This window comes from Phalaenopsis equestris, unplaced genomic scaffold, assembly GCF_001263595.1.
Source record: "Phalaenopsis equestris unplaced genomic scaffold, ASM126359v1 Scaffold232764, whole genome shotgun sequence".
NCBI classification, from domain to species: Eukaryota; Viridiplantae; Streptophyta; class Magnoliopsida; order Asparagales; family Orchidaceae; genus Phalaenopsis; species Phalaenopsis equestris.
In genome coordinates this window covers 304,477-319,848 of record NW_018250726.1, presented here as the reverse complement: position 1 = coordinate 319,848, position 15,372 = coordinate 304,477, and the positions used below count along the sequence as shown (strand labels likewise).

At 32.1% G+C, this 15,372-nt stretch overlaps 1 protein-coding gene across 2 annotated transcripts; it reads right to left on the bottom strand.

Moving 5' to 3' along the window:
• Positions 1 to 288: 288 nt before the first annotated feature.
• LOC110038394 (sm-like protein LSM7) lies at positions 289 to 15,099 on the bottom strand. Of its 2 annotated transcripts, none has more exons than XM_020743227.1 (6): positions 14,998 to 15,099; positions 14,644 to 14,711; positions 13,872 to 13,953; positions 12,458 to 12,529; positions 11,965 to 12,017; positions 289 to 716 (listed from the first exon to the last, which is right to left on the bottom strand). In XM_020743227.1, the coding sequence occupies exons 1-6, from the start codon at positions 15,092 to 15,094 to the stop codon at positions 627 to 629; spliced, it is 462 nt and encodes a 153-aa protein (XP_020598886.1). In that variant the 5' UTR covers positions 15,095 to 15,099; the 3' UTR covers positions 289 to 626. The 2 variants fall into 2 exon arrangements, with proteins under 2 accessions (XP_020598886.1, XP_020598887.1); XM_020743228.1 differs by lacking the exon at positions 14,998 to 15,099 and adding an exon at positions 14,830 to 14,947.
• Positions 15,100 to 15,372: the final 273 nt, after the last annotated feature.

Genomic DNA, 15,372 nt, shown 5'->3' with positions numbered 1-15,372 from the left:
AATATTTTATTTTTTATGTAAAATAAAATTTTGATTTGCACTTAATTTTTCATATAATATTAATAAACAAGTTAAAATTTTCAAATAATACTTAAATTTTAATATGAAATTATTAACAAATGATCATTTCAATCTAAATAAATATCAGATTGAATAGATTTTAAACTAAAATCTAACAAACTTATACCAAACAAATAAATTAATATATGTTATAAATAAGTATTCCTGCAATCAAATAAAATAATTAATAAAAAAAAAAAAAAAAAAAAAAAAAAACAATCTTCAGAGTGAAGCAATGTCGTCACTTGACAAGCTGAATTAAATTATATTTGAAGACATCATTTCTAATTTCAAAATTCCCAAAAAGAAATCAACCAAAGCCAACCTCATAACTACAGCCTGCTTAGCAACCTATACAAAGTAGAATGGCTTGAGCCAAATCAGAATCATTCAAGCAACTTAAGAACTCCTGACTTTCATGCAGTATAAATCCACCATTAAAACACAGAATTATACATATCTTGAATCACAGAAAAAATCCAAACAGAATTTCATATTTCAAAAGATGTAAAAATGCCGGCCGGTGTCTGCACCTGAACAATATTATATAATGAAGTGCTAAAAGCTTAAGCACCTTCTGGCTGGATAAATGGGTTGGCGATTTCATCTGTGCCGTCCGTCGGCGAAACAAGCATCACAGCAGTTCCCCTGCAAACCTGTAGCAAAATGGAACCAAGCACTCAAATCATGCTCTTAACATGCAGGGAATTGTACAAAGGGATAATATTATTTGGCAAATTTGCATGCATATCTCACTCATTTCCTATGTATCGACATATTTAACATCTATACTTCAATTTTTAGATACAGAACATCTTACCAATGCATGAAAAGATATACTTCACCTTTTAAAGTAAAAATGGCCGTAAATACAAATACAAAGTTTATACGACATGAATGATTGCAAAGTTTAGGTGTCATATGTGCAAATACAAAGGAATTCCGTGGTATGCATGTAAGTGCCATTTAAACATATAATCATTATGTGTAAATGCAAAGTTTAGATGTTAAACGTGTAAATACAAAGGAATTGTGTGGCCATATCATCTTTATTGATGAATAAACAAAACAATTTAAGGAGCCGGGTGCGACGACAAAAGAATCCTAGACATTTTCATATTTCAGAATATATAAATTTAATTCATACCACAACCATATGCCAATTAAGAAAATAAATGTGCATTTACCTGACTACTTTCCGGCATTTTATTTATTTATAGATTTAAACATATGAAAATAATGACAGTTGACAGCGAAATGCGTTGTTAATTTTTTTAAGGGAAGAAGGCTGGTTTCCTTTGTCATATAATATAGCAATGCCTAAGAAATTCAGCACAGCCACTATGCACCCCATACCATTCGCTGAAGGTCAGTGTATCAGACTATTGCCACTAAATAATAAAAGCTAAAAAAATCTACATAAATACCACGCAATTCTAAGGTATTTACATATCTAACAACTAAAATTTGATATTTACATTTGTAACACTTTGGTATCATAATCTCATAATCTAAAATATAACATATTAACATCTTAATACAGTAAAAATAAGAAACTATTTATAGTAAGAATTAACATATTACCATTTAAACATTAAATCATAAAATAAAAAGACATGCAAGTAACAAAAAGACACAATAACTTGGCAATTTAAAATAAGTTCAATTCAATTAATTATCTCATGCTTTTACAGGTATTCATCAAAGTATTTAACAAGCCACTAAGGTTATAATTTCTAAATTCAAAAATATTCACCACTCTTAAGTGTTCATTAGAATCAACCACCTATAATTTCGTCTCAATTAATTGTATCCATGATTTCTCATTTTACTTCATCTTAAATCTCAATTATCTTCTTCTTATTAAATCAATATTTAATTAATAAGAATATACATAAATTTAAAAAAAAAACTACTATATTGAAATAACAACTGCAGTTATATATTATTTGTGTATAATATAATTAAGGAATATTTATTAGGGTTATTTTATTATATTTATTTTTTAAAAAAAAATCTAAATCTATTGTGTAAGCCTCACCAAAACTGGTGAGGCTCGTCTTGAGATGAGCGACAAATTATGTGAAGCGTAAATCTCAGGCAATACCCAATGAAGCAAAAGCCTCGCCTCATTGCAAATTTTTCAAAAAATCATTGAACAATAATTTTGTAATTTCTGTATTTTAGAACATGCTTGTGATGATGGACTTGAGAAAGGGATGTCTTTACATCCTAACATTAAGTAGGCTTTCTATGATTTAACATGAGCTCAGGTAAATTTGGTTGTGTTTTCAAGTTCAACATTGTTACTGGTTTAGAATTATCAATTTCCGAAATCACTTATGCGATACCGGCTGGTGGAGGTTCTCAGCAACGATTGATATTCACGTCAGGCTTCGTTATCAGTATTCTGCTGCTTTAGAACTATTGTAGGCGAATTGAAGGGCAGTCATCAACTGCGGTTGGTTGGCGCCAGTCAGTGTATTGGAGCCTCACATGTAGGGGTGTAAACGAACCGAACACGAACGAAAAAAGCTTGTGTTCGTGTCCGGCTCGTTTTAAATTTAGTTTGTTTGAAATAAGCTCGTGTTCGTTTCTTAACGAACAAGCCGAACACGAACCGAACACGAGCTGTTCGCGAACGACGAGCCAGGTTGACATCCCTAATATTAATATATAAAAATAATATTATATATTAATTATATAACTTATATTATATAAATATACAATATCTATATTAGTATATTACTACTATAGTATATTAATATATTATTATTATTATTATTTTATTATATATTATAATTTATAAAATTTAATGTTTTAAAATATAATAAATTATATATATATAATTATTTTATATTATTTTATATTTCAAACAATAACGATTCGAACACGAACGAACGCATCACTGTTCGTGTTTGGTTCGTTTAACTAACCTAACAAAAAAAATTTGTTCGCGTTTGTCTCGTTTACTTATCGAACGAATCGAACACGAACTCGTTGACGAACCGAACATGAACTGTTCGCGAACAACGAGCTTTTTTGACAGCCCTACTCACATGTGCTGCCTTTTGAATATAGAGAAAATTCTGATTAGGAATATTATATTAATTTATATTAATTAATTAGTGAGGAAAAAAATGTGGAAGGGAATACTAACTTAATTCTCGTTATCAATCTTCAACCATAAGGCTTAATATATAAGGAAACTAGTCTCTCCTAATTTATCATCTTATCAAATATAAACTGACATTTGAAATAAACATAGGTAGGAAGAGAATAAAAAATAATCAAGGAGTCTCCTAAATTATCTCCAATTAATCCATTCCTCAATCCTTAGATGGTCAGCCCGGACTTACCATGGATAAAAGGCTGATCCTCCTAGATTTTCGTACTACACCTCAAGTTGGGTCGTAGATGTCGTAGAGACAATAGCTTGCTTCTTACTTCCCCATGTGACCACATTTCTCCATACATAGGAGTAATAACCTACGGTGGACTTTCTGTCAATTAAGTTTCCCAGCCCAACTTTTATCGGTGTAGACTTCTATGTCTCTATTTTTGGTTCATCAGTGTACACATCTATGGAATCTTCTTGAGAAAAATTGGGATTTTGTACACCACCTCGAAATGTTATTTATTTGGGTTATTCATATGTTGGTCCACAATATTGACAGAGTATGCAATATCTAGCCTAGTATGTGACAGAAATATGAGTTTTCCTACTAAGATTTGATATATTCTCTTATCCATAGATATACATTATTCTCCCCTATTAGACTTTATGTTGGGATCCATTAGAGTATCAGCAAGTTGGCATCCAATCATCCTCGACTCCTTTAGCAATTCTAAGATATATTTCCTCTATGATATAACAATGCCCTTTTTGGACCTTGTTATCTCCATGCCTAAAAAATATCTCACGGTTCATAGATCCTTGATTTCAAAATCAGTAGCAAGCACTTTTTAATTTTAAGAATTTCTCATTCATCATCCCCAACAAGAATCAAATCATCCACATAAACTACAAGTACAACAATCTTATCTCCATAAATGTGTTTTATGAACAGCGTATAAGAATATCCATGAGATCTCATAGTTTTAGCAAACATTTCAAACTATATTATTGGTGATTGCTTAATAATATAGAAAGACTTCTAAGTTTGCTTACTAAGTGTTTGTTGGTATCTCCATGCACGCTTTTTCAAGATTCCTATTTAGGAAGGAAATTTTTATGTCAAATTAATGCGGTCCCCACTCCTTGTTAATTGCTATTGAGAAGAGAACTCTGATAGTGTTAAATTTGACAAATGCCTCCTAATAGTCAATCCCATAGCCTTAGTGAAACCTTTTGCAACTATTCTAGTTTTAATCTCTCAATATCACCATCAGTTCTGTACTTGATGTTGAATACCCATTTATATCAAACTGGCCTCCTATCCTAAGTAGTTTAATAAGAATTCATGTGTCATTATGCTTTAGAGCTTGAATATCTTCTTCAACTGATCTTCTCCATTTTGGATTTTTAGAAGTTTCATGAATGGATTTAGGAATCTATATACTACAATGTTAGATACAAAAACTTTATATGGTGAGGATAACTTCTCATTCGCTACATACCCCTGAATTGGATATTTAGTACAACTTTACTCATCAACACCAAAAGAGGAAGAAGATAACTCATGAGTTCAAGACTCCTCGCCCAAAATTTCAGGTGAGTGCGAACTCAATTTTTTACTTGCGTGGTTCTGTCTTTGCAAAATGTCTTCCACATGCTCAAGGTTTTTCTTCTTCCTTGTGCACACACAATTATTTGTTATAAACTTTAGGTTAGGTTGGTTGGACATCCTCAAGTAGAATATTTTCATGCATTGGTGTTTGGGAGATATAAGGGCTAAGTGGAAGAGGGGCAGTTTGAGTGACAGCGTAACTGTCATTAAGTGCATCAAAAAAATAATATTTATTTGCACTCTCCCTCTGAACATCACATTTGGGATAGATTTTAAAAGAATGTGACATTCATGGAGTTGTAGTATTTTCTGGTAACATGTGAGTGACACAGATAACCCTTTTTATTGAAAGCATACCCAAAAAAAAATACATTTGATAGATTTATGGCCATGTTTTGTGTGGTTTGGGGAATGTATGTAAACAAAAGATGCACATAAAAATTTTTAGTAGTACAGTAGAAGAGAAAACTCTAATGAGAGGATATATATCCATCAAGATATGAAGTGGTGTATTGAAATTAAATATCCAGCTAGACATTTGATTGATAAGGTATGTTGCATTAAGAATTGCTTCCCCATAAAAATGTTTTGAAACTCCTGGGTAATCATAATTGAGCGTCTGTTTTTTCTCTCAATTATCTCATTTTTTGTGGGGCAAAAATACACGAACTCATATGGATGATTTAATTTTTTGAAAAGTAGGATCCAATGATGGAGTTGAAATATTCATTTCCTTTACATTATCAGTTTTGAGGATATGAATTTTGCATTGGAATTGAGTTTAAATCATGTCATGGAAGGTTCAAAAGATTAGGGTTATTATAGATTTCTCCTTTATTAGGAACACCAAAGTAATTCTTGTGTGGTCTTCAATAAATAAGACAAATCATCTAGCCCCACTTAGAGTTCTTACTTTTGACGGTCCCCAAATCTCAATAACTCCACAAAAAAACCGCAATAACATTTAAATAACACCACAATAAACCTCAATAACTCCACAAAAAATTACATCTATACCAAATAACCTCAATAACTCCACAAAAAAGTTGTAATAACGACACAACTGTCGCAATACCAATAAAATAATACCACAATAAACTTCAATAACACTTCAATAACTCCACTAAAAAACTGCAATAACATCAAATAACCTTAATAACTCCCCCAAAAAACACCAATAACACATCAATAACACCAAAAAAATCACAACAAAACCATAATAACGCTGGTCAATAATAACACAATAGAGCCGCTCAATACCACTCATATAAAACCAAAATAACCTCACAATAATATTGAAATAATACTGCAAGAACACGCCAATAACACTGAAATAACATCATTTGAAAATACCACCACAACTGCCGCAATACTACTCAAATAACACCACAATAAACCTCAATAACACCTCAGTAATTCTATTAAAAAATGGCAATAGAATTTCGAAGCAATGGGCTAGTTCGGGCCGGGTAACGCATTAAAATAAAAGTGTTTTTTTTTTATTTTTTATTCAGTGGAATCGCGGCTTACACATGGAAACAAATGTCAAGTTTTTATTGGAGTCCAGAAGCAACGTTGCGTCCGGAGTCTGAACTTAATATCTTTTCCTAATCAAGACAACCATATAGTCTTGAATTTTCCATGTGAGATGGTTAAGATCGGTGAACTCGGGAATTGTGTCCTCTCCCGTGAGATATTCATCTTTTTATATTCCACAAATGTACATAAACATAGATTGGGACCATTGAAAAAAGTTATCACCATTAAGTTAATGGTTTGTTATAAAGGAAAAGAGAGTTCAAGGGATATTTGGACATATTCTCTGGTCTCGGATTCAAAACTAATCTCTAGAGTAGAATTAAACATCTTCATTCCATACTTGATTATAGATAAGGGAGTTGGCTAATGCTTGCTACATGAATGGAGGACAACATCTATAGAAGTCCAACAACTATGATAAGGAGCAGAGGAGGTCCTATGGGCTGGCTGGAGAGATTTCGACGGCTACAGGGAGGATTCCAACTGTTGGATGGCTGTTAGAGAGGCTATGGTGGTTGTAGAAGCAAGCACAGGAGGGCCTACAGGCTAAAGAGAGCTAGGGTTTGTTTCCTTGCTTTGATACCATGAAAAAAAAATGTGGGACAAAATACTCAATTTTTATTACAAATCAAATACTCACTTAATTTTCATTACCATAAGGCTACATATATATAGGGAAACCTATCTCTCCTAATTTACAATCTTACCAAATATATCTAGCCTAAATATGGAAAGGAGAAAAATCTAAAATAAGCATAAATAGGAACATAATAAAAACTAATCAAGGAGCATCCCAAATTGTCTCCAATTAATCCATCCACCCCTCCTTGGATGTTCGACTTCTACCCACCATGGAAAAGAGGCTGATCCACCTTCCACAATTAGTATTTATTTTTCTTTTTTAAATGACATTGTCGCCGCTCTAAGCGACAATAATAACCTGATGCAGCTTATTGTCGCGCTTAAAGTGACCACATTTAACAGAGTAAAAATTCATTTCCAAAAATAAAAAAAAGCAAAATTATAATTATTATATCTAATTTTATAATTTTTAAATATATGATGTTTTTAAGTTCAATGATAATTTGTTACTATTAGCATGAAATTTATCCTATTGATTGAATGAGATATAATATTGTCGAAGTTATTAAAAAGTACCAACATGTATGATAACAAAAACGTTGAAATAATATATAACAAAACAAAATTTTGATGTGCCATAGGACAGAAAAAATAAATAATAAAAATATAATGAAGACCATATATAGAATAAATGTCCTACTAATGTCTATGACGTATGAGTGATATGACTACACCGCTAAAGTTTAGTGGTTTAGAGCACACCGTGATCATCCCATAAATAATATTTTTGTTGCTCAAAATCCTCAGGCACATCCTCTACTTTAGTAGTTATCAACTGTCGGACATGGTATGACATGTATAGTTGTTCATACAACATCAAAGTAGCAATAAACGTCTAAAATTGTTACTCAAGGGAACATATGTGGCAATGGGCAATCGGTAGTGTCCCTCATGGAGTAAAGTAGGACTGGAAACCAACATTATTTAAAAAGTCCTGGACCAAAGCATGTTGAAGGCGTAAATGGTGATTGTCTTAGGATGACTCTCTTGAGTCCTCGCAACTGCAAATCTTAGGATGAACATGTCTGCTAAATCATATGGTTGGTAGCTAAGGGAGGGGGTAGAGTAATGTATGTGAATACTCCCGAAACAACATAAGTGGATAGTCCAAGGTCAGCATACGTCGGAAGGGAAAAGCTCATACATGCTCGACTGTTGCCTCATCTCCATGTGGTGTATCCGAGAAGTAAACCGATCGGCGCATTCAACTACAAAACTCATCAAACATATCGATTGACGCATTTTTATTCCCTTGTTTTTCTCGTGAAAGATCAAAATGTTATTTGCATAAATTTTTTTTATTCTAAGAGATATTTAGAAGTTATATAATCGAACGAGACGATCAAAACATTTCTCAAATACACTACATAAATATGAGGCCACCATTGAGAATATAAGAGCAACGTCGCTGACATGTGTGGACCCAAGACTGTACACCAACATTATTCCCCCTCCCTCGGAAACTTCTCAAATGTAATTATCATATGATTTGCATTGGGGGAACCAAAGGAGATTATCTCAAGACAATCAGCATTTTTACGCCTACAATATTATTTGATTCAAAACTTTTTTAAAAGATGTCAAGTACCGACCTTTCCATCTCATATCATAAGAGAAACTTTTGGATACCAATTTCCATATCAATTTCTCATGAGTGGTAGTTTCAGATATTTATTGCTAATCCAATATCGTGGAAGCAGCAATACATTACCATAACATCTCATGTCCAGTAGCCAACGGAAATAAAAGTGGAGATTGCAGCTGAGAATTTGGAGCAATAATAGCATCGAGAGGACAAACCACGATGAGCTCAAGATCACTACACCCCAACAGTAAAGTCATATCACTCATTAAAACACCTTAAACTTTAATAAGACATGTATATTCTGTATGAGAGACCATCAATATATTAACATTTATTTTTCTGTCATATGAAATATACTAATTTTTTATTTTGTTTCATACAATTTCATTGTTTGATTATTATTTGTAGTGGTTATTGCTAATAGCTTGAATAATATTATAACTTGTTCAATGCATAATATTAATTTCATATTAACATTTATAAATTTTAATGAACATTAGGACTTTGAGTTCAAACCTAATGATAAAATAACTGTTTAAACTAAAAAAAAATCGTTGAGAACATTTAAAAAATTAAATATGAGAAGAACGTGGTCCTTTAAAATCATGAAGTACATTAAGCACTAACACCTTTGCATTAGTTTTATCTTTCAATGTGTATGATTCTAGCATATTTCAACAATCTTATGTCAACTTTACTTATTATTCTCTTTTTCCACGTCTAAGCGAACCGAAATCCATTTCTTAGGGTCTATTTAGGATGACTGCAGCTTTTAAAAAGATGGTTGTAAAAAAAACACCTCCCCCTCACAAAAAATTCTAAAAAATAATAAGAAGCAGTTCCCCAAACAAAATTATGATAGTGGTCTGAAACTCAAAGCAGACAAAAAGCTGTCCCAAATAGACCCTTAGTCATAATATTATACAACTTATTATGAGGCTATTATAAATGATGAGATTGTGCATGTTGTCGATGGTGGATTATAAAAGTATCTTGCTCACTAGAATAATTGATCAATTTGTAGTGACTTGTGAATTATTTCAAAGGATGCGCAAAATTTGTCTTGATTTTTTAAAATGAATTTTAAATGCTAGATTCATCGAAGAAGAATTTTTTCAAGCAGAGCAAATTTTATGAAAATTTGTGTGCTCTAAACAAAAACATCATATCAAAGAATTATATTAGCAAAGTTTGGTTGACTTCATTAGCTGGTTTATCTTACTTTGCAATTTATGTAATTTGGACATGTGTGCAAATGTCCTTGATAAAGAGATGTATTGTATATCTCCCAATATTAAATTGATCTATTAGGTTAGGGGCATTCTCAAGATCAACATCGTTATTATGAAATCTACAGGCTTGTGGCATTTTTTTTCTGATTATCTACTGATTATCTACAGTTTTGTAGCAGGATCAATATTTATTGTCATTTATAAGGGGCTTTGGCTTGTTGCAGTTTTTCAACAACCATTGTTAATCAAGTATGGGTTGATTTTACGTATTTGTTGTCGTCTTAGCACCATTGCTGACTGATTTGAAGGGTAGTGATCTCTTGTGGTTGGTTGGCCCTATTTTGTCCCTATATAATAGTGGATAAATTATTACCAGGATACATGCTTACAGGGGGATGTAATACATCCGTACACTCCACTTCCATTGAATTTCCACGCCTTACACCAATATGTGAGTTGTGATTTGTAACAAATGATTCCTTGTAGAAGTGCACCTCACATGGACTCTTTAAAATAGTAGCGCCTGTTTTTTTTTAATGTAAATCAGTTGGGGAAAGATCAGTTATAGGAGAATCTACATTCAGCCTTAAATATTACTGCTTTCCAATATTTATGAAAACAAAAATTTGCATCTGCTAAAAAAAATCGAGCTGATGCAATTTCTTTTCTTGACCTAATTTATTCTACACACCATGTTATTAGCATATTTGTTGATAGACCAAAAACACGTTATCAAAGCATTAAAAAAAAATTATATATAAAAAAAAAACTGCAACATGATTCCAAATCATCCACAACATTAAAAATTTTATGAATTAGTCAAATCCTACCCTGCACCTTAGAATCAAGCATGCGCATTAATTTAAAAACACTTCGCTTATCATACAAGAATGGACAGGCCATACACGACTTAAGAAAGGAAAAAGATGGAGAAAAAAAAATCAAAACTCCCTCCAAGTCTCCTTGGTTGACCAATCCAAACAAAGATAATCAAATTAAATTGCAATTGAAACTATTCGCCTTAATTTTATAGATTTGTTGAAATTTCCACAAACATATTGATGTAAATTTCTTGGTTTCACCTCGAAAAAAAAAATCTCGTGTGCTCATTATCATATATTTGAATGAATATTGAATTTTGCATGTGAGCAAATCCCTTACAAAATCTTGGTGGCATATCCAACCCTCAGAGTTTGATGAGTCCTAGATTTTATCTTTCGTTGTGTATACCATGTCTCCCTCAAGCTCTTAGTTTTCTCCATCCCTCCACAAAACTAGATCTTAATTTTCAATGCCAAACCCAAAATCCAACACCCTCAAGTTTCCCTCCAAAACAAACCCTAACTTAAATTTCAAAACTTTCACCACTCCATACTTTTCTCCACATTAATCCTAAGCCCTAATATACCTTCTCACCCTGGTCATAACCTGAACGAGTCACATCCATGCCCACCTCATCCCTTAGCACCACCAAAATAATCCCAAAAAATCTTTACCTCAAAGTAAACCAATAAATCCATCCAAAACCTAGCCCAATATAGCCTTCCATCTTTCCAAAGGTCTAACAAAGCCATAAGGCAACATTAAGCATAAACTGTGACTTCACATCAAGATCCACCCACCACCAACCCATCACAAGTGTTCCTACATTTGACCAAAGTTGATACACCATTGGGCTGCTAATTTAAGCAAAATAATTGCAATTACTTACTAATTTTGTGGGGTTCAAATTTCTCCTTGGTTTCTTCAGTGTTATTCAATCATACATTATCATTTGGTTTCTATTCCTTGTATTTGCTAGTTACATCAAAAGACAATAAATTTTATGCATTTCATGGTACATGACCTATGAATGCAAAATTCTCTCGAGTAATTTGCATACATTGCATGACTTTAGTTGCATTAACATATCAAAACTCTAAACTTTCTTGCATTATGCTTCTAGAATTGAGTTTGACCGTTTAATGTCTTCGTTGTAAATGCAATTTTTTCATATGCTAAAATTTGTAAGAAAACAAAAAATACAAGCAGTTTTAGAAGAAGATATAAGGAACTATATTCATTGTTGAATGCCGACACATGTGTTACTAAACAATAAAATTCATAAAATTCATGCATGCAAAACAGAAAAAACCACATGTTTGTACACATGTAAAGAGGGAAGAAAGAAGCATACTATCAGGCCAAGACGTCTAGTTTGATCAGTAGTTTTCAAAGGATCATCAGGATCTGACAAAATAAAAGTAGTTAATAAAAATATGTATTAAAATGAAAGAAATTTTCATTTCCTTACATCTAAAAGAAAAAATCATTGAAAGATCAATTAACTTTATCCTCTTGCGGGGAACTATGGGACATTTAATTTTGAGGTATTCATTCAGGAAATTTTAATCAATTTAACAAGCAAATAACATTCGATGATGATAGGGCCTCAATTTTAGGATCAAGTTACAACAAAGCAAGTCATGGTAAAATTTGCTTGATTTGAAGGAACACTCTTGTGAACTAAGTTTCAGTGATGGAAAAGTTGCAGTAAGATTATTTCAATCCTAGCATCAATTCTTCATTAATTTATTATTATTATAAATAAAAATAAACAGATTATATGAATGAAGTAAATAAAGAGCTCAATAAAATATCAAACAAACATGTCTACCGGAAGAAAATACCTCTAAGAGACTCAATTGCTTCATCAAGAACCAAATTTAACAGTTGATCATATCCCTTCAAAGTTCCGCTAACTGAAAAGATGGTAATAGATAGCTCATAAACCGTGGGCTTCTCAAGCCTATTCATATGAGTTAAATCTCAACGAAATCAGATAATATTTGCATGAAGTAATAGGGTAATAGCATGTATCAAACTTTCCTCATCAAATAATATTTAGTAGAAATAGTTTAACATGTTATTGATGCAGTTACAAAAGATAATATTAGTTTAAAACGACCTTTGATGATTATTTAGTGATCCAATGCTTTAGAATGCACCTAGAGGTGTTTATTGTGAGTAATTCATGTTTGTTAAAAGCTAAATGTGGTTTCCTTAAGATCTAAAGGAAGATTTACTACTTAATTCCAATGTACTTACATATTCGACATTGAGATTGTTACACGCATACCATACCAGGTTATCTATGCATGAAAAGGTGTATTTCACATTTTAAAAGTTAAGATGATGATATTTTTATATGTGATATGAAAGATTTCGGTTTTATAAATCTAAAAAGTAAATTTTATGTGTTAGAAATGTAAATATATAAGAATTTGGTGATATGTATGTAAATGTCCCAAATCTCAGTATTGCACACTGGTGACTATTCCAATGCGTCACCAAATGTCCATGGCTTGTCAGGATGACGGAATTTGTTTACCAATTGAGAACAAGATGCAATTTGAACATTTATGTTCGATAATTTATAGTGGATATATATTTTACGCCAAAAATTGAACACTCATTTTAGATTAGTGACGATTGCATACATAACACACGAAATATTACTATTTACAAAACAAGTACCCAGGTCATTTTTTTGGACTACCAAACCCATGTACTTCAATGTGCCAAAATTAAACCATTGAAACTTTGATAAATATGAAAAATATGAGTAAGGATATTAATGTAAATTTCAATATATAGCTGAAAATTTTTAAAAAAATGCCAAGTTTCGTAAATAGCAATGTTTTGGTTTAGATCACTCTTTTTTAAAAGATAACTGCAGAACTTTAGAACAACAAGAGAGCACCAATATGTCATGCAAGAATGTAAACCCTATAAGACACTCAACTTAGCTTCTTTTGGTATTCTCGATTTGTTTTTTCAAAATAATGCTTGATTACAAGGGCAGGGCACAATCAATATTATTTAAACAAATGAATGTTTAAATGAAAAAATATTGTATCTTGGTTCTATCAAAAATTATTAACAACATCACTTACTTTGATGGTAATGGATAAGAATGAAAAGAAAAATATGGTTATATTAGAAGGACAAAATTTGTAATGTTTAAACAATAATACAATAATCAATATATAAGCAGAAAAAATGTAACAAAAATAGATACATAGAAAACTCTCCATAACAAACCTTGTCTTCCACCAGTTAACTTGACTTGGACGCCCTTATCAACAAACTTAGCCAAATCTAAAGCCGTTTCCTTCCTACCAGACTGAAACAAACAGTAAGATGATATTATATTCAGAAAGGTTAGCATAGAATCGTAACATAGAAATTCAGTTCATCAAATGAAAATAAAGGTTTAAGAATCCATAATTTCCATCTTTATACACCCTGCAAAGGCACAATGATCTCCAACAACAACAAAAACAAAGCCTTAACCCCATTACGTGGGGTCGGCTACATGAATCATTTTTCTCCATTGCGTCCAATTTAGTGTCATAATTTCATTTAGTTATAATAAATTAAGATCATTTTTTATACAATAAGCCCAAATCTTCCTAGGTCTACCTCTGCCTTTCTTAACATAAGTTGAATCTAAAACATCTACTCTCCTAATTGAATCATCACAATGATCTCCATATAAAAAAAATACAATGCCTAAAGCCTAAAGGTAAATATAAATAATAACTTTGAGATGAGTTTCTTGAGACACTCTTTAGGATCACTGAACCAAAGCTGAACGATGTTGGAGCAACAAACTAATGGTAATACAAAGATAGATCAGTGTTAAAACTGATGTTTTTAACTACTTTCTGTTCTAGTTTCTTCAAGGCTAATGTTACCGAATGTAGCAGGCCTTGCAAACAGAAAGAAGAGAACGAAAAGCACTATAATCTCAGTCATAACTAAACCAGCTGACAAAAATACGTATGAAAATGTTCAGCTCAACAGCACTCACCATACTGAATCCTTGTTTTTTCTCTCTTACTTCACCAAAAGAGAAAACACCAACGAAGTGATAATAATCTGCAATGCATGATTAAGAAAAAATATACTAAGTTACCACAAGAGATCATATTGAACGAAATATAGAACATGAAACTATACATCGGGAAGCAAATGATCTCAAAACTGTAACCCTAACCAGCAACTCCTCAAACAATGACAGAAAAGCAAGAATAAATCTTCTTCTAGTGACGATCGACGGGAGAAAACTTCCTGCCCCCGAGATTTTCTTTTCTTTCTCTTTAATAGGATCACATCAAAATATAGATTTTAAAACAAAAACAAAAATAGGAAACAGGCAGCTCACCGAAAGAAGTCGGGCGGACGCTCCTCCGGCCGGCGTTCTCTCCCCCTATTTTGGAATTCAAAGCCGAAGGAAAAAAATCACCACAAAGAAAAATCATCAATCTTTTGCAATGTAATATAAAATAAATATGATGTAAAATATGAGTAATGTATTATAATTAAAATATTTTAAAATTATTTAATTTATTGTAAAACAAGAGGTGACTTCATTTTTTTTCTTTTTAGTAGTTTGAAGTAAAATTAAATTTATATAATTTATTGTAAAAATTTATTTGTTTGAGGGGGCGATGAGTGGTGTCGTGGTGGCGGTGGCCGGTTGCAGCCTGTGGGCGGCGAAGCGGGGGGATTGGCGGCGGGAGGCAATGGCCGGTGGTAC